We start from the raw sequence: 19163 nt of genomic DNA, 5'->3' as shown, positions 1-19163 counted from the left end.
GGATCCCTTGGGGCCTTGGAGGGAGGTAAGAGGGGAAGTGTGCGCACAAGTTTTGCATTTCCTGTGGTTGCAGGGGAAGGTGCCAGGAGTGGAGGTTGGGTTGGTGGGGGGTGTGGACCTGACGAGGGAGTCACGGAGGGAATGGTCTTTTCGGAACGCTGATAGGGGAGGGAAGGGAAATATATCCCTGGTGGAGGGGTCTGTTTGGAGGTGGTGGAAATGACAGCGGATGATACGCTGTATATGGAGGTTGGTAGGGTGGTAGGTGAGGACACGGAGGGAGTGGTCTTTAGAAAGAGCCTTTAGAAAAGACTCCCCAAAAAGTAACAGAATAAATTGCAGCATCACATTAAGGCATGTCAGTGTATAAGCTAGGAAACAGCACCACCATCAGGCAAAAAGACTTGCATAGAAATGGTGACAAAGATGCCAAGACATACAGGAACATCAATTATATAAAAGATTAGTTATTTTGAATGATGACCGTTGTGACATAACGAAATGGCTTGTGAGAATAGCCATCAGTAAAACACACAGAGATTGGATTACTTACAGCGTGGAAACAGGCCCTTCGGCCCAACAAGTCCACACCGCACCGCCAAAGCGCAACCCACCCATACCCCTACATTTACCCCTTACCTAACACTACGGGCAATTTAGCATGGCCAATTCACCTGACCTGCACATCTTTGGACTGTGGGAGGAAACCGGAGCACCCGGAGGAAACCCACGCAGACACGGGGAGAACGTGCAAACTCCACACAGTCAGTCGCCTGAGGTGGGAATTGAACCCGGGTCTCTGGCGCTGTGAGGCAGCAGTGCTAACCACTGTGCCACCGTGCCACCCACGGTTATCTAGACTCAATACATTAGCTTGCTCTCTCTCTCTCTTCATGGATGCTGCCTGACCCACTGTGATTTTCAGCATTTTTAGTTTTCAGTGTTAGAGAAACTCCACAGGTCTGGAAGCAGTTATGCAACAATACGTATGGCAATAGATTTCAGAGCAGGAGTGTTGTCAGCACTAGTTCTCAGTCAGATTGTACAGAATCTAGAGCACAGCTGTGTTAGCCAACTTTCAATCGTTTTTGTCAATACCCCTCTGAAACTGACACCAACATCAGTCCTTATTGCATAAACAGATTTTAAAATTCATTCATGGGACGTGGGCATCGCTGGTCAGGCCCAGTATTTATTGCCCGTCCCTAGTTGCCCCCCTCGAGAAGATGGGGGTGAGCTGCTTTCTTGAACCGCTGCAGTCCATGTGCTGTGGGTTGACCCACAATGCCCTGGGGGGGGAATTCCAGGATTCTGACCCAGCGACATTGAAGGAACGGCGATATATTTTTAAGTCAGGACGGTGAGTGGCTCGGAGAGGAAGTGCAGGGGCTGGTGTTCCCATGTATTTGTTGCCCTTGTCCTTTGAGATGGAAGTGGATAGAAGGTGCTGTCAAAGAAGCATTAGTAAGTTGTAAAAGTGCAGCTTATAAATAGTACACCCTGCTGCTACTGAGCAGTGGAAGACAAAGGAACATTTTCCATAAAGTTGCTGGTCATCCAGATGCTGTCAACATTTGCCTTGGTGTATGTCCCAGGAATCAGATTGGGGAGCAGAGATTCCTGAGTCATGGAGCTGCTCGGGATGAATCTTGGCTAAAACCTGACCCTGAGAGCTCTCTCCCTGGACCTTCTTTCCAAAATCCCATTCCATAAGGAGGTTGAGACAGGAAACTTTCTCCCTCAGCACATCGCCAGTAGGATGTGGTATCCATGACAAGGAGGTGCTGGTGTTGGATTGGGGTGGACAAAGTCAGAAATCACACATCAGGTTACAGTCCAACAGATTTTTTTAAAATCACAAGCTTTCGGAGCGCTGCTCCTTTGTCAGGTGAATTTTAATTAAACCTGTCTATAACCTGGTGCCCTGTGACTGTGTGATGTGGTGCTGGGACTTTAAGCTCAACACCCCTAAGCTAGATCTCAATTATTGTCCCATTAATTGAACAGCACAGAACATCATTTGACCCACTATGTTAGCACCAGGAGAGAATTTTCCACCAAATTACTCCCCTATAGACTCTAAAATGCACTCACCATTCCCAAAATACTGTTTGTGTTCAGCACCAACATTATAAACGCGTGCATTCCCTTTACCCAAATCCTTAATATTATTTTCCCTCTCTCTGTGCAGAGCTTAACAGACCTTTTTCAGAATACAAAAGCAGCCTCTTGAGCCATGTCTTATTTCCATAAAGGGAGGGCTTGGCTGGGGCAGGGGGAGCGACAACAGATGTTGCTTTAACAACCAAAGGTCAGGCAAACATGCAATCGAGCTCATTTGCTGAATACAGCTTGCTTTTTCTGCAGCATCCTGATCCCAGTGGTATTGTTTAAAAACTGCATTTAAACCATTCAATAACTTGAAGAAAAGGTGTGCTTTCAGGTCACATATTTTAATGACTTTTCACAAATTAACATGTTCCCTATTAATTTACTGTAAAATATTAACCGTAGAAGAAGGATCAGCACTTATTTTCACATGCATGAAAACCTTGCTCGCTGCTCCATTTGTACTGGATCTCGAACATTTTAACTGTAATTGGGAATGAGTTTTCGTTTTCTCCCTCTGGCATACATTAAATTCCTTATTCAGCATTATTTTCAAGGTGGTGCAGTAGTTCTCCTGAATGATTGTTCTTCATGCAAGTCATGGCAGTCAGCCTGGAAAGATTATTTGACAGGAGAGGAAATAACAACAAGGTGGGGATCAGCTGTGATCAATGTTTCTTCCTCTCACACACACAGTGGACCTACCCAGCCGCTCAAACATGGCTCCGAATGGGAGGGGGCCAGGAAACTTGCACATACAATTGGTTTCCTGATGTGTTCATATTCCCTCATGCTTTTCCTATAGCCACACTGCAGCCTATTCAGCAGCAGCAGAAACACCAAACAAATTAAAAGAGTTAAACTGCAGCAGTACAGTAGTGTTTCAAATGTTACAGGCCAGATCCGACCCAGCACACTGTATCCACACAGTGGGAATTGGGAGGAAATGGCTGCAATACAACTACAGGAGGCTTAACTGGTTCAGGCAGAAAATGGTAAAGCTAGTGTCTTTCCATGTCGCAGCCTTGCCACTGCTGTGCAACGTTTGGAAGAGGATGACTCCACTCAATATAGACCGAACATGCCTCTGCCACAATGGGATAACTTCTCTAGCGCTTTCTGCCCCTTCCTGCTGCTCGGGCCTCAGCATTAATGCCCTGGTTACAGAGAGAGCAGTCAGCTTCCCTGACCATGCACCATGCTCCCTCCCAAATCCATCTACTCACAGCAAATGAAGAGGCAACACCAATTTCAAGCTCCCTCACTCAACAGCTGAATTCGAAACCACTGCAGAGCATACACTAACTAATTCAGCAGAAACATGGGACCCTTTGGCCTGTATGGGTCAGAGGCAGTGTCGTTATGATTGATTAAGTGGTAACATTCTCCATGCTCAAACATTTTTTCTCCACAGCACTTTGGCTCACATTCGAAGTTTGAGCAGTGTTGGTGAAGCAGACATGTGTTCACTTTAGGCCCAACTGGATAATTCTTCAATAGTCAGGCAGTCAGTGCATTTCATATACATCCCTGGTTCAATACAAAGTGCCAGAGAAACTGGAAAATAGACTCTCAAGCATATACACAACAACACTTATTTTCATAATTGAAACAAATTGTAGGATAGTTACAAACCAAATAAATTATGACATTACCCACTTTACTGTATATTAGTAATCTATTGAAAAAATGGATTGATTATACAAAGAAAGTATTTAAATGCGTTCAGATACGTAGATAGCAGCCTTGCATCCAGCTTGTATAACATTCTTCAATAACGCATATGCAGGTGCCTAAAAAATAAAATTGAGAATAAATCAAAACAGTGGCACAGCTTTTCCCACTACAAGACCATAAGAAATAAGAAGAGGAGGAGGCCATTCGTTCCCCCAAACCTGCTGCACCATTCAAAAGGATCATGGCTGATTTTATATTCCTCACATCTACCTTCCTGTTCTTTCCCTGCAACCTTTCACTCCCCGACTGATAAAGAATCTATCTCTCTCAGCCTTAAATATACACAAGGACTCTGCCCCCACAGCTCTCTGTGGCAAGGAGTTCCAAAGACACTCAACCCTCTGACTAAAGAAATTCCTCCCCATCTCAGTCTGAAATTGGCTCCCCTTTACTCTGAGACTGTGCCCTCTGGTCCTAGACTCTCTCATGAGGGGAAACATCCTCTCAACATTGACCCTGTCAAGCTCCTTAACAATCTGATATGTTTCAATGAGATCACCTCTCATTCTTTTAAACACCAGTGAGAACAGTTCCAAATGTTTAGCCTCTGCTCTTAAGACAATCCCTCCATCCCAGGGATCATGCTAGCGAACTTTCTCTGAACTGCCTCCAATGAAATGATATCTTTCCTAAAATAAGGGAACCAAAACTGCTCACAGTCCTCGAGATGTGGTCTCAGCAGCACCTTGTACAGTTGCAGTATGGCATCCCTACTCTCATACTCCAACCCCCGAGAGAAAAACACTGACATCCCTTAGCCTTCTTGATTACCTGCTGCCCCGTATGTTAACTTTCTAAGTTTAATGCACAACTTTCCCCAAATCCCTTTATGTTGCAGCTTTCAGCAGGTTTTTTTTCCCATTTAAATATATTTCCTGTTGTTTTCCATTCCAAAAAAAAACCCTTGCGTTTTCCCAAATTGCTATCCATTTGCCAACAACTTGCCCATTTACTTATCTCTGTCAACTGTATCTCTCTCACAACCTGCCTTTCCACCGATTCTTGTATTATCTGCAAATTTGGCTCCAATACATTCACTTCTTTCCTGCAAGTCATTAATATATATTGTGGCCATCACACTGACCATGAGTTGCCAACCTCCCACTTACTGTTTCCTGCCCCTGAGCCAATTCCCTATCCATGCCAATGTACTACTTCCACTGCTGTGGGCAAACACCTTCTGGAAGTCCAAACTAAACACTGGTTCTGCTCTCTCCACTCTGGTTGAGATTTCCATTTACCAAGAAAATAAATTTGCAGAAACCATGCGTTAACTTGAGTCAGATTATCAATCTTGCAGGTCTCCTTCCTTCAGTGATATACATGACTCAGGTACCATAGGACAGTGTCACTTTCACACTTTAAGCACACAGATGCCTTTGTGACACTGCTGATAGTGATACATAGCTGCCTATTGCCCATATGTACACAGCACAATAACTTCCACCAGTTTGTTGAAGCCAAGTTAATTTTTTTTAAAATTCCTTAAAGAGATACATGTTTTTCCTTTTGGGTTATAGAAAATGAAAATTGAACACTCGTATATGTTTACATATAATACTCCAGGAGGTTACTTTCTTCCTCTTACAACTTGAAGATCAAATGGAATTGTGTGGTGTATACATTGGCTTCATTTGTAGGACATTGATTTCACTGGCTGGGCAGAAATTATGGGAACACCACCTCCTGCAAGCTCACCTACAAACCATTCACCATCCTGACTTGGAAATATACCACTGTTCCTTCACTGTTGCTGGGTCAAAATCCTGGAATTCCCTCCCTTAGGACACTGTGGGTCAACTTACAGCACAGGGACTGCAGCGGTTCGAGAAGGCAGCTCACCCCCCACCTTCTCAAGGGCAATTAGGGACGAGAAATAAATGCTGGCCCAGCCAGCAACGCCCATGTCCCTTAAGTGAATATAATAAAATGGAAGTGAGTTTTCTACTGGTCACCAAAAGTGTGAGATTAACATTAACTTTGATTTATCTTAATTCCCCCTGTCTTTGTGGTAAAGTGTCTAATTATCTATTGGCATTATTCGTCCTTAGACAAGCAACATGAAATCTCACAAACCAAATGCAGAAATTGTGGAAGTTAACCCATCTACACAACTTAACACCATTCCATATCACCAATGCTGGCACCCATTGAGCTACTTAGACAGCTCAATATTTGATAAGATATCTGAATACTTAACAGAAAACATCTAAACAAGAGCCTACCATTTCTGCATCATGTGCTAATCCTGTGTCATGATGCTCCATTTCATCATCTCTGAATTTCTTTAGAATCTGTTTAAAAAAAAGTATCCTTCTTATCCACAATAAAATACAAGTCATATCCCTGAAGACCAAATCACACTTTATTAAATATAATGCATACAATAGACTCAATGCTAAAGGTTACAAGTTACATGTTGGTACCTTAAATGTATTACTATTCCAGCTCAAAGAACGGATTAGAAAGCTGTGGTGTTCAGTCTTGAACAGGAATGTTTGCATTTGAAGTAAGAATGTTTCATTTACTCCCCCCGATATTCCAGATGTCATAGAGTCATAGGTTCCACAGCACAGAAAGAGACCCTTCAATCCATCATGTCCATGCCAGTCATCAAACGTCCTTCTATTCTGGTGCCCCTTTGCAGTAGGTAGCTTGTAGCCTTGTATGCCATGGCACTGAGCTATGCTTGCAGCTGTCTGGTTTTCTGAACAGCAAAGCAGCATGATTTTGGAAAGGACAAGAAAAAATACTGCCTACGCAAAATTAATATTTCACTTCTTAAAAATGTCATGTTGATTGAATTACATTTAAGTTATCTACATTTTCTAAAGATTAGAAATTTTATAGATCAATTTCAGAACATCTTGTTTTTGATGAGCTCAACTAGTGTAAACCTACAAAGTGATAATGGCTGAGAGATTTTAACGGCACAGTGGTAATGTCCATGTCTCTGGCTAGGAGGTCCAGGTTCAAGTACTACTTGGGCCAGAGGAGTGTAATAACAACTTTAAATAGGTTGATTTGAAAATCTCTCTCTAATATGATGGCTGAACACAGGGGTATGCATCAATCACCAATAACTGGGGCTCAGGGCTCTAAGGGACATTCTATGTTCAGGTCAGGGGCTGAGGTTCAGGCCCAGGATTTCTGTCCCTGCCCCTACCTTGGCTTCCCACTGAGTGTTAATGGATTCCAGTTTAGTGCTTATGTTGTTCACCAGATCACTTCAATATGGAATCTTGGTACTGGCTGCTACTTCTCTCATTACTCTCAAAATGAGTATGTCAGTACCACGCTGCGCTCACTCTCAGCAGTACTCCGCTGCTGATCTCAATGTTATGCCGGTGTTGGACTGGGGTGTACAAAGTTAAAAATCACACAACACCAGGTTATAGTCCAACAGGTTTAATTGGAAGCACACTAGCTTTCAGAGCGACGCTCCTTCATCAGGTGATAGTGGAGGGCTCGATCGTAACACAGAATTTATAGCAAAAATTTGCAGTGTGATGTAACTGAAATTATACATTGAAAAATTGATTGTCTGTTAAACCTTTCATCTGTTAGAATACAGTGATTAGATTAGATTAGATTAGATTAGATTACATTACATTACACTACAGTGTGGAAACAGGCCCTTCGGCCCAACAAGTCCACACCGACCCGCCGAAGCGAAACCCACCCATACCCCTACATTTACCCCTTACCTAACACTACGGGCAATTTAGCATGGCCAATTCACCTGACCCTGCACATCTTTGTACTGTGGGAGGAAACCGGAGCACCCGGAGGAAACCCACGCAGACACGGGGAGAACGTGCAAACTCCACACAGTCAGTCGCCTGAGGTGGGAATTGAACCCAGGTCTACAGGCGCTGTGAGGCAGCAGTGCTAACCACTGTGCCGCCCACACGGTTTCACTTCTTTCATGTGTAAATCACATTACTGTATTCTAACAGATGAAAGGCTTGACAATCAATTTTTCAATGTATAATTTCAGTTACATCACACTGTAAATTTTTGCTATAAATTCTGTGTTACGATCGAGCCCTCCACTATCACCTGATGAAGGAGCAGCACTCCGAAAGCTAGTGCTTCCAATTAAACCTGTTGGGACTATAACCTGGTGTCGTGTGATTTTTAAAAAAAAGGTGACACACAAACTGACTGATTCCTGTACCTTCATACTGTCATGGAAAACAATTCTGAAAAGGGACAATTTTAATGTTCAAATTCATTACTTTCAACTTGTTTATTTTTTAATGGGAGCAATGAAAATTTACTGTACAGGTCTGATGCACTATAATAAAATTCTAAAACGACAGCCAATCCTGAAAGGAGTGACATTATTCTCTGCACTAATTTTTTTTTAAATTGGTAGAAGAGGTCAGTTTATGTGGTTAAGCCGAAGGCTGCAGATGCTAAGGAACTAGATATGCTTCTCATCTATTTATTTTAACATAAATGGCTCTCAGGTCAGCTATCAAACTGCACCACGTCCTGAACAATGGGCCTCTTTGCAGTCCCATTAAATGCAGTCTATAACGTACATAAAGTTTGCGCTTCACAGAACATCTAGACCTGCAGTTTCTCAATTTATTAGTCTGTGTTGAATTCAAACCACAAAGTGGCTGATCAAAAGTGACAAGCCGCACCTGAAGAATGATAGCCTTTAAACTACAGTGATAAGATTGAACCCGACAGGTTCAGAACAATCCAGGGTCTTGTTCAGCCAAGCTCCACTGCACGGGGCCTCAGTGCAAGTCCTTATGCACTTGTGGAGAGATAAACAATACAGCACATTGCCAAGGAAGGTCCCTTTGACAGACTAAGTAGCAGACTAATCACCATACACTCAGCAAATGGGGAGGCTATCACTCAGCTCTGGTGAATGTGCATTTGCTAACTAATAATTACTTTCAAATAAAATTTATTTTATAATACAGCAGTTATTCTAATAAGAAAAAAGCAGTGAAATGACAAATCATCCCTTACAGCATATACAGTACTGATACCCCAGTCAGGCTTTGGAAAGTTTTGCAGTGCTATAACATCAATGAGAAACTAGAGTAGACCATTCAGCCCCTCGAGCCTGCTCTACCATTCATTAAGATCATGGCTGATCATTGATCTTGTTTTTCAGTTTTGAGAAGATCTGATTTGATTTTCTCAACACTGAAAAACAAAATCAATTTTCAAACAGTCATATGATATGAGAGACAGAGAGCGAGAGAGACACAGAGGGAGACAGAGAGACAGAGACAGAGAGAGAGAGACAGAGAGAGAGAGGGAGACAGAGAGAGAGAGAGACAGAGAGGGAGACAGAGAGGGAGACAGAGAGGGAGACAGAGAGGGAGACAGAGAGGGAGACAGAGAGGGAGACAGAGAGGGAGACAGAGAGGGAGACAGAGAGGGAGACAGAGAGGGAGACAGAGAGGGAGACAGAGAGGGAGACAGAGAGGGAGACAGAGAAACAGAGAGAGAGAAGCCAGATGCAGGGGGAAGAGGCCCATTAGCAGTAACCTGCTGTTCATACCTCTCTCCAAACAGGCAGAGTTGGGGGAGACATCATGAGATGCAGTCGTCAGCAAACTCCAGATGCAGAAGGGTGTGGAGGGGTGCCAGAGAGGAAGTCATCCTAAAGGCTGTTGAAAACATGGGTTTATAGACCCATGCAAAGCAATAAGTGAGCTGAGTTAGCAGGACCTCAGACAGAGATGTTAAGTGAAGAAAATGGTATCTAGTGAAGGTGAATAAAGTTTCCAAGAGGAAACCAACTACTGGGATGCCAGCTAAACAAGAAACATAAATGGGGATCGACTACACTGAGGTTTGGTCATCTACAAGACATTGCTGGGATGAAACAGATGGCTTTTTAATCGAATGTTTGCAACAAGATCATCCCAGTAGTTTTTGTCTAATGTAATATGGCTTGTGTTATTCTTGGATTATAATCTTTTATTTTCTTTTGTTAAAAGTACATTGAATATGTACAGTCACTGACCTCTGCAGTAAACAAAAAAAAATAAAATTTATAATCCATCTAGGCAGGTTTCAACCTGGGATCGGACTTACTCAGTATTACCATTAGCTGGAGTCATAACACTCTGTCTTAAAATGTGCTTCCACTGCCTTTTGAAGAAGAGTTCCCAACACTCATAACCCTTTAGGATATTTCCCTTATCTGTTTTAATTAGAGATCCCTTGTTCTCGGTTCTCCCACAAGAAGCAGCATCAATTTCACATCCACCACATGAAGACCTTTCAATACATTTACCTCTTATTCTGCCAAACTCCAGCAGATGACAACCCTAGACTGTCCAAACATTCCTCATGAAGACAATACATACATTCCAAATATTAATTTGGTAAAGATTTCTGAACTCTCCCAGTTCATTTATATAATGTGACCTTAATTAACATGACCAAAGCTGTAGACAAAAGTCCAGTTCAGGTCTTTATCAATGTCCTGTGATAACTGATGTAAAACATCCCCATTTTTCTATTCAATTTCATTTCAAGAGCTCTGAAATATGCTGCAACCTTTTGACTAATACCTAGTTTTGCAGTATTAAATAACGCTAATATTGAGACACCAATGTTATTTCATATTTAATATACCAAGATTCTTACTTCAAGTAATTCTTTGTGTCTTTCTGGATCTTCTTCCATTAGCACCCTTATCTGATTGTTGTAATGTTGTGATATACTCTCTTCTATTGCTACTGTACAAGCCATGGCAGCCTCTTTTCCGAAAAGAGCAGTTCCAGCACCTATAAAAAGGAGACAGAAAACACCTATTTCTAATAATTACCATTACCAGAAGTCATTTCAAGATCAGCAACCACAAATAAAGGCACTGGGAATAGTCACCCAGAGGATTTAATGGTCTATCATGGGCATTTATGTCAATCATATAAAGATTACTAATATCATTTTGGAATTTGGATTTTCAAAATAAACAGATTGAATTCATATCTGTGAAGGTAACAGATTTGCTTTAAGAGGTCAAAATTCATTTGGAAAATTCTTCCTAAATACATAATTCCAAGAAAGCATGTAACTTAATCAGTGTTCAGAAAGAAAGCCGTGATGATAATTGATGAAGTGTGTATGTTGCTGAGTTTATGACTAGTGAGTTCAATTTAGAAGTTTGAATTCAGTTTCATCCAAGCGAAGGCATCAAGTTTTCGGCTGGGGAGAACTGTATTGCCCTAGTTGTGACACCTTCTGCAATCCCAGGATAAGAATTTCTTAAGTTATGTTGGAAATTAGGGTTAAAAAGGATGCACACTTCTGGGAATGAGTATCCATAAATGATATTGCTGGGAAAAAGGCTGTGTCTGTTATTGCAGCTTATGTTAAGTTGCTTTCAAATTACTTTTTTTGTTCATTCTTTTGTGGGATGTGGGCATTGCTGGCTGGGCCAGCATTTATTGCCTATTTTTAATTGTTCTGGAGGTGGTGGTGGTGGTGAGTTACATCCTTGAACCACTACAGTCCATGTATTGGGGCTAGATCCACAATGGCCTTGGGAAGGGAATTCCAGGATGTCACCCCAATGATAGTGAAGGAATAGCAATACATTGCCGAGTCAGGATGGTGAATGACAATGGAGGGGGACTTGCAGACGATGGAACCCCCATGGTACCTGTTGCACTTATCCTTGTAGATGGAAGTGGTCACAGGTTTTGAAGGATCATTGGCAAATTTCAACAGTATATCTTGGAGATTATACACACTGCTGCCACTGAGCATTGGGAGTGGATGCTTACGAATGCGGTGCCAATCAAGTGGGCTACTTTGTCCTGGATGGTGTCAAGCTTCTTGTCTGCTTTTGAAGCTGCAATCATCCAGATAAGTGAGGAATATTCCATCACACTCCTGATTTGTGCCTTGTAGATGGTGGATAGTCAGGAGATGAGTTACTCACTACAGGACCTGCTCTTGTAGCCACTGTGTTTATATGATGAGTCCAGTTCAGTTTCTAGTCAATGGGAACCCCTAGAATGTTGATGATTTGAGATTCAGAGATGGTAATACCATTGAGTATCAAGGGGCTGCAGTTCATTGCCTGTTATTGGAGATGGTCATTGACTGGAATTTCTGTGTGCAAATATTGTCAGCCCAAGCCTGGATATTGTCCAGATCTTGTTGCATTTGAACATGGACTGCTTCAGTATCTGAGAAACCACAAATGGTGCTGAACATTTTGCAATCATCAGCAAACATCCCCACTTCTGACCTAATGATGGAGGGAAGGTCATTGATGAAGCAGCTGAAGGTGGTTGGCCCTAGGATGCTATGCTGAGGATCTCCTGCAGAGATGACCAGGACATATAGGTTTGTTTGTTTTTTGTCTAATAAGTGTGAGTTCTTCTTTTAAAATACTCTTGGTAGCCTTGTGTTAATATGTCCAGCAATTGCAACCACAGTAACCAACTTCAAAATGAAAAGATATAATCTTATCAAGACAGATTTCATTCAGAGATCTGACCTGTCTAGCATATCATCAGCTGGGATCAAAATCTTAAATCTGTGTTACCTAGTCCTTGCACAATCAGCTAATGAGAACACTTTTCCTTGATTACTTTATCCAAGCCTGTCATAATGCTGACAGGGAGATTGGTTAGCTCAGTTAGCTGGCCAGCTGGTTTGCAATGCAGAGTGATACCAACAATGTGGGTTCAATTTCCACAGTGACTGAGGTTATCATGAAGGTTCCTCCTTCACAACCTCTATCTCTCGAGGCATACTGACCCTCAGGTTAAACACATCAACAGCTGTCTCAGCGTGTTCCTCTGATACAATGGCAACTTTACCTTTTACCATAATCTCCGTCAAATCCCTTCTCGTTTTCTGCTCCAAGGAGAATGACCACAGCTTCTCCAACCTAATCTTGTAGCTAAAATCTCTCATCCCTGGAATCATTCTATCACATTCCCTCTGCATCCTTGCAGGGACCCTACCATCCATCCTCAAGTGTGGTGACCAGAACTGGTTACAAAAGGGCTCCGTTGAGGCCTAGCCAGAACTTTGCAGAGGTTTGGCATACAGCCCTGCTTTTATATTCAATGTTTTTATTTGTGAAGCCCAATATCCCATTGATTTCCAAAGCTCAGCAAGTACATGAGAAAGAAGAGAAGAGCAGGTTAGGCTCACATTTGGATAATTAAACCCTAGAGGAGGTACAAGTGGAGCATAAATGCAACTAGTTGAACCAAATGGCATGTTTTTGTGATATATGCCTTTTGGAATCTTATATGTCCAGTCAGCTCCAAAATGTGATGCTGAAGTATGCCAAGACTCCTCTTTCCCTGCCCACTCTTTAGAACAATGGCATTATGCCTCTATTGTTTCTCCCTGTCCCTTCTTCCAAAATGCATCACCTCATGCTATTGTTATTAAATTCAATCTGCAACATGACTGCCCATTCACCTGGTCTGTGTCCTATTATACGGAATTTGAAACATTATCACCATTTGCCGTGCCTCCAGGTTTGATATCATTGGCAAATTTTGAAATTTCACTCCGTAGTCCAAGATCTAAGTCAGCTTTGCTAAGACAAAAAAAAAGCAGTGGAGCCTGCACTGAGTCTTGGAGGACACCCTGGTTTTTACCCAAAAAAAACCTGTCTACTACAACTTCTTGCTTTCTGTTTGTAAGCCAATTTTCAAATCCAATTGGCCACTGACCCTTATATTCCACAAACCTTAATGTTGTTACCCAACCTGTATGTAGTAATTTGTTAAACACTTTTTAAAAATCTATTCAGTCAACAGTCACCATGGTCCCTTGGTTAACTGCCCTGCAACCTTCAATAGTCTATGGCCATGCACACCATGGGTCCTCTGTACCTTTGTGCTGCCTAGGGTTCTACCATTAAATGTATATTTCCTTGGTGTGTTAGTCCTCACAAATGTATCACTTCATATTTTTCATTTGTCACTGTTCAGTCCATCTGACCAGCTCACCTCTTTCATCCTATAGTCCAAAACTTTCCTTTCTCCCTATTTTCCACCATTTTCATGTTAGCTGTGAACATCATTCCTGCTATAATCATGTCTTGAAATTATTAAACAATTACATAATTAATAAATCATTCTATATATACACTTTTACCCATAATCCTATTTATTTAGCTCAATTCATGTAAAAACAATTATTTCCAAAGATGTTTTTACAGAGCCTGAAGAAAACATATTGAGCTAAGGAAGGAGCTAGAGGTAATGAATGGGGTGAAAAATGATGAGCAGTATGTATTGGCAAGGCTGGCTATGCTTAGGGAAGGTAAATAGCTTGGTCCAAATGGTTTATATTCCAGATGACCAAAGGAATGGGTGTGAAGATAACAGAACGGCTTACCATCACGTTCCAATCTTCTCCCGATAAGGGGGATGGGCTAGAAGATCGGAAATAGCAAATGTAATTCCTTTGTTTGAGAAAAGATCCAAGCCATTCCTCATAACTACTGTTCAGTCAATCAAATAAGCAGCTAATGGAATAGGACAGTATCAGTTTGGCTAAGAAGCTTGCTTAAGGACAGGAAATTGAGAGCTGAGGAAATGGTTGTTTTCAGTACTGGAGGCTGGTTGATTCTGAGGTTCTGTAATAGTCAGTGCAGTAAATACTGTTATCCAATAAATATAAAGGATATTATGAAATTAGAGAGGGTTCAGAAGAGATTTACAAGGATGTTGCCAGGACTGGAGGGTTTGAGTTATAAAGAAAGGCTGGATAGGCTGGGACTTTTCCCACTGGAGAATAGGAGGTTTAGGGTTTACCTTATAGAGGTTTATAAAATCATTAGGAGTATAGATAAGGTGAACAGCAAAGGTCTTTTCCCCAGGGTAGGTGAGTTAAAATCTAGAGTGCACTTTTTTAAAGTGACAGGAGAAAGATTCAAAAGGTACCCGAGGGGCAACTTTTTCACACAGAGGCTGGTTTGTATGTGGAATGAACTGCCAGAGGAAGTGGTAGATGTAGGTATAGTTACAAAATTTAAAAGGCATTTCGACAGGGACGTAATTAGGGAAGGTTTAGAGGGAAATGGACCAAACACGGGCAAGAGGGACTAATTTAGTTTGAGAAACTTGGTCAGCATGGACGGATTGGAATGGAGGTTCTGTTTCCAAGATGCATGACTCTGTAACCTTCTCTGTTACATGATCACCATATGAAATAGGAACAGGAGAAGACCATCATCCTAGTGAACCTTCTCTGAATTGCCTCCAATGAAATGATATCTTTCCTAAATAAGGGCATCAAAAATGCTCTCAGTACTCCGGGTGGTCTAACCAGCACCTTGTACCTTTGCAGTAAGACTTCCCCATTCTTATACTCCAACCCCCTTGACAATTGAATGAGACGAGTTGAGCACAATCTGTCTTTTACTCAGCTGCGCTGGCTACCTTGAAGACTTAATCGAGGATAGAGATTTTAAACACATTTGGATGTTTACCCAACATGAATCCTGCAACATTCCAGAAAGGCATTAGAAGCGTCGGCCGAACTCTGTGATCAACTATCAATTCATTAAATTTCTCCAGATGTTCCTTTTCTTGATCCCACATTTGCTGAAACATGAATATTAATTTCAGTTAATTTACTACACCATTGATATCAATTATCTAGCACAAAAACCTGCTGTCCTTTAGGATGTCTGTTAGTTAATAAAGGGATCAGAGGTTATAGGGAGAAGGCAGGATAATAGGCTTGAGAAGCATATCAGCCATGATCAAATGGTGGAGCAGACTCGATAGGCTCAATGGCTTCATTCTGCTCCTCTCTCATGGTTTTATGTACACGTTCCGAGCCTTTATATTAAACAAACATTTATTCTTCTTATTTCAACTTTTCCTTTCACAGAAAAAATAAGATTTTCTGTTAATGTAGAAATCAGTGTCAATTCCAACTTTAATTTTTGACAGTTAGGCGGCCATGTTGCGGCTGTACAGTACATTGGTTAGGCCACTGTTGGAATACCGCGCACAATTCTGGTCTCCTTCATATCGGAAAGGTGTTGTGAAACTTGAAAGGGTTCAGAAAAAATTTACAAGGATGTTGCCAGGGTTGGAGGGTTTGAGCTATAGGGAGAGGCTGAACAGGCTGGGGCTGTTTTCCCTGGAGCATCGGAAGCTGAGGGGTGACCTTATAGAGGTTTACAAAACCATGGAGGGGCATGGATAGAATAAATAGACAAAGTATTTTCCCTGGAGTGGCGGAGTCCAGAATGAGAGGGCTTAGGGTGAGATAAGAAAGATATAAAAGAGACCTAAGGGGCAACTTTTTCACACAGAGTGTGGTATGTGTATGGAATGAGCTGCCAGAGGAAGTGGTGGAGGCTGGTACAATTGCAACATTTAAAAGTCATTTGGATGGGTATATGAATAGGAAGGGTTTGGAGGGATATGGGCCGGGTGCTGGCAGGTGGAACTAGATTGGGTTGGGATATCTGGTCGGCATGGACGGGTTGGACCGAAGGGTCTGTTTCCATGCTGCACGTCTCTATGACTCTATGACAAAACTTATTGTGATCAAGATAATATCTCACCCTAGTTTCTTAGAATGAGGCAGCTTCAATTAAACTGGAAAATAGTAAGTATAACCTTTCTATTTAAGAAGGGAGATAGAAAACAAAAAAAAAATAGGCCAGTTAGTTTGAGGAGGAAACGTTTGAATGGATTATTCAGGAGGTTAAAACCGGGCAACTAGAAAAATTTGAGGTAATCAGGAAAAATCAGAATGGTTTTATGAACAGTAAATCACGACCTAATTTATTGAAATTCTTTTAAGTACACAGAACATTACAGCGCAGTACAGGCCCTTCGGGCCCTCAATGTTGCGCCAGCCTGTGGAACCAATCTGAAGCGTATCTATCCTGCACTATTCCATTTTCATCAATATGTTTATCCCATGACCATTTAAATGCCCTTAAAGTTGGTGAGTCTACTACTGTTGCAGGTAGTACATGCCACGCCCCGCCGACAACAGTAGTAACATGTTCTGTTGCTAAAGAGAGCCCCATTGATGTACTGCACTTGATTTTCTAGAAGGCATTTGACAACATTGCACTTGAGGAGCTCATGGTATAGGGGCTAACATATCAGTATGGATAGAAGGTTGGCCAGCTGGAAGAAAATAGGATGAATAAATGATCTTTTTCAGATCAGCTGCTGGCTGGGACCTCAGCTTTTTGTTTTGTGCCAGAAGGATGTGCACTTTGGCAGGAAGAATAAAAAAGCAGTGTGACCTTAGAATAACTGTAGAATTCTGAGCTGCAATCTGGTTGGCATGGACAGGTTGGACCAAAGGTGAAAAATGTGGTGCTGGAAAAAACACAGCAGGCCAGGCAGCATCCGATGAACAGGAGAATCAACGTTTCAGGCATAAGCCCTTCTTCAGGAAGGCTTATGTCCGAAACGTCGATTATCCTGCTCCTCGGATGCTGTCTGACCTGCTGTGCTTTTCCAGCACCACACTCTTGACTCTCATCTCCAGCATCTGCAGTCCTCACTTTCTACCAAAGTTGTGCAACTTTGGAATTTTGTCTCAGAAGATAGAGTCATTGAATATTTTTAAGATGAAAAAAATTAGATTCTTGGTCAGGAAGTAATTCAAGGGTTACCCAGGGCTAGATGGATATGTGGTGGAAATGTGTTGCTGGAAAAGTGCAGCAGGTCAGGCAGCATCCAGGGAACAGGAGAATCGACGTTTCGGGCATGTGTGGAACTAGCTTTGATCAAAGCGAATGATGGAACAGTCTTAAAAACAATATCTTACTTCTGTTCCTAATTTGTACAAATAAAAGTGTCATGTGGCTATTAGAGTAGAATTTCACCACCACAGTCCCAGTGCTACCTAAGATGTCTATGGGCCCCAATGGTTTTCAGTTCCACATTGCACTGTGAAGTTCCTCCCCTTCTGGCCCAAGATAAAAAAAATCACACAACAGAGGGATATGGGCCAGGTGCTGACAGGTGGGACTAGATTGGGTTGGGATATCTGGTCGGCATGGATGGGTTGGACCGAAGGGTCTGTTTCCGTGCTGTACAATTCTATGACTCTGCCTATTCAGAAGTACTAGCTTTCAGAACACTGCTCCTTCACCAGTTAAGTAGTGGGGCAGCGCCAATAGTGAAGAAGGAGCAGCGCTTTGAAAGCTAGTATTCCCAAATAAACCTGACTATAACCTGGTGTTGTACGATTTTTAACTTTGTCCACCCCAGTTCAACACTGGCACCTCCCCTTCTGGTCCAACTCTGGGAGTTCTGAATGTACTGCATCTGCTGCTTGTTGCCTCACTGACCTCTGAGGGCAGAATGTGGCCTTGAAGCCTGCCACCTCAATAATCATACAAGGATAGATTTTTAAAAGTTCTTTTACAAAGCATGTTCTGACGCAGCAAGTCAGTTTTTAAAAATAATCTGATTTGTTACAAGTGAGTTATTAAAGAGGGCGGTAAGCCTGTGAATCAGGGTGACCCCTGACTGAATGATAATGTAACACAGGCCATTGTCAATCCTGGTCTGACAGTAACCTGCAGCATTGTTTTTAGATTAGATTAGAAACAGGCCCTTCGGCCCAACCAGTCCACACTGACCCTCCGAAGAGTAACCCACCCAGACCCATTGCCCCACCCTGCATTTACCCCTGACTATGGCCAATTCACCTCACCCTTTCAGTGGTAAATACCTGGATGACAGGCCCCACGGGGCTGCGGCCCAGCACGGCCATCTGTCCGGCATAGATACGGTTCGCCCCGTACTCCCCGGCGTGATCCACCCGGATAATCCGATCCAGCATCGCCTTCTCGGCCGAGCCACTCAGGGCCCTAGCGGCCGGGAGCCCAACCCAGGCCCTCGGCTGCAGGTGAGGCCGGCCATGCCTCAGTACGGCCCAGCCCCGGGCTCGGGCGGCCATCGCCATTCCGCAGGCCGCACGGGGAGGGGGGAGGGGAGGTCAGGTCAGGTCAGGGGGCGGGGACACAGCCAGCCGCCCGCCCACAACGAGGCCACGCCCACCGCCCGTGCCACACCTCCACCAGGCCGCGCCCACTGCATGTACCCTGCCCCTTGCCGCCAGGTCACGCCCCGCCCACTGGGCCACGCCCTATTTCTCTGGCCCCGCCCCTCTAGCTGGGATCCTGCCTTTTCCCTTTCCCCGGCCCCTTACTGACTGCGCACGCTCCATCCGAGTCCCGCCCCTTCACAACCCCCTGACCCCTCTCCCTCCCGGTGTCCCCGCCCCATCCCACAATCGTCCCCCTCCATTGGCTGATCATGTATGGGGCTGCGATGTAATTGCAGATTACGTGT

General features: G+C 43.0%; 1 protein-coding gene across 1 annotated transcript; it reads right to left on the bottom strand.

Annotated features, from left to right (window-relative positions):
• Window positions 1-2434: 2434 nt before the first annotated feature.
• On the bottom strand, window positions 2435-18811 carry coq7 (coenzyme Q7 homolog, ubiquinone (yeast)). The gene is made up of 5 exons (XM_043712158.2): window positions 18541-18811; window positions 15308-15422; window positions 10480-10619; window positions 6072-6140; window positions 2435-3902 (listed from the first exon to the last, which is right to left on the bottom strand). The coding sequence occupies exons 1-5, from the start codon at window positions 18772-18774 to the stop codon at window positions 3825-3827; spliced, it is 636 nt and encodes a 211-aa protein (XP_043568093.1). The 5' UTR covers window positions 18775-18811; the 3' UTR covers window positions 2435-3824.
• Window positions 18812-19163: the final 352 nt, after the last annotated feature.

This window comes from Chiloscyllium plagiosum, unplaced genomic scaffold (genome assembly GCF_037043375.1).
Source record: "Chiloscyllium plagiosum isolate Xiang-an unplaced genomic scaffold, Cpla_swu_hap1 HiC_scaffold_20, whole genome shotgun sequence".
NCBI classification, from domain to species: domain Eukaryota; kingdom Metazoa; phylum Chordata; class Chondrichthyes; order Orectolobiformes; family Hemiscylliidae; genus Chiloscyllium; species Chiloscyllium plagiosum.
The sequence above is the reverse complement of the archived record's forward strand: the minus strand, read 5'-3'. Positions and strand labels throughout refer to the sequence as shown.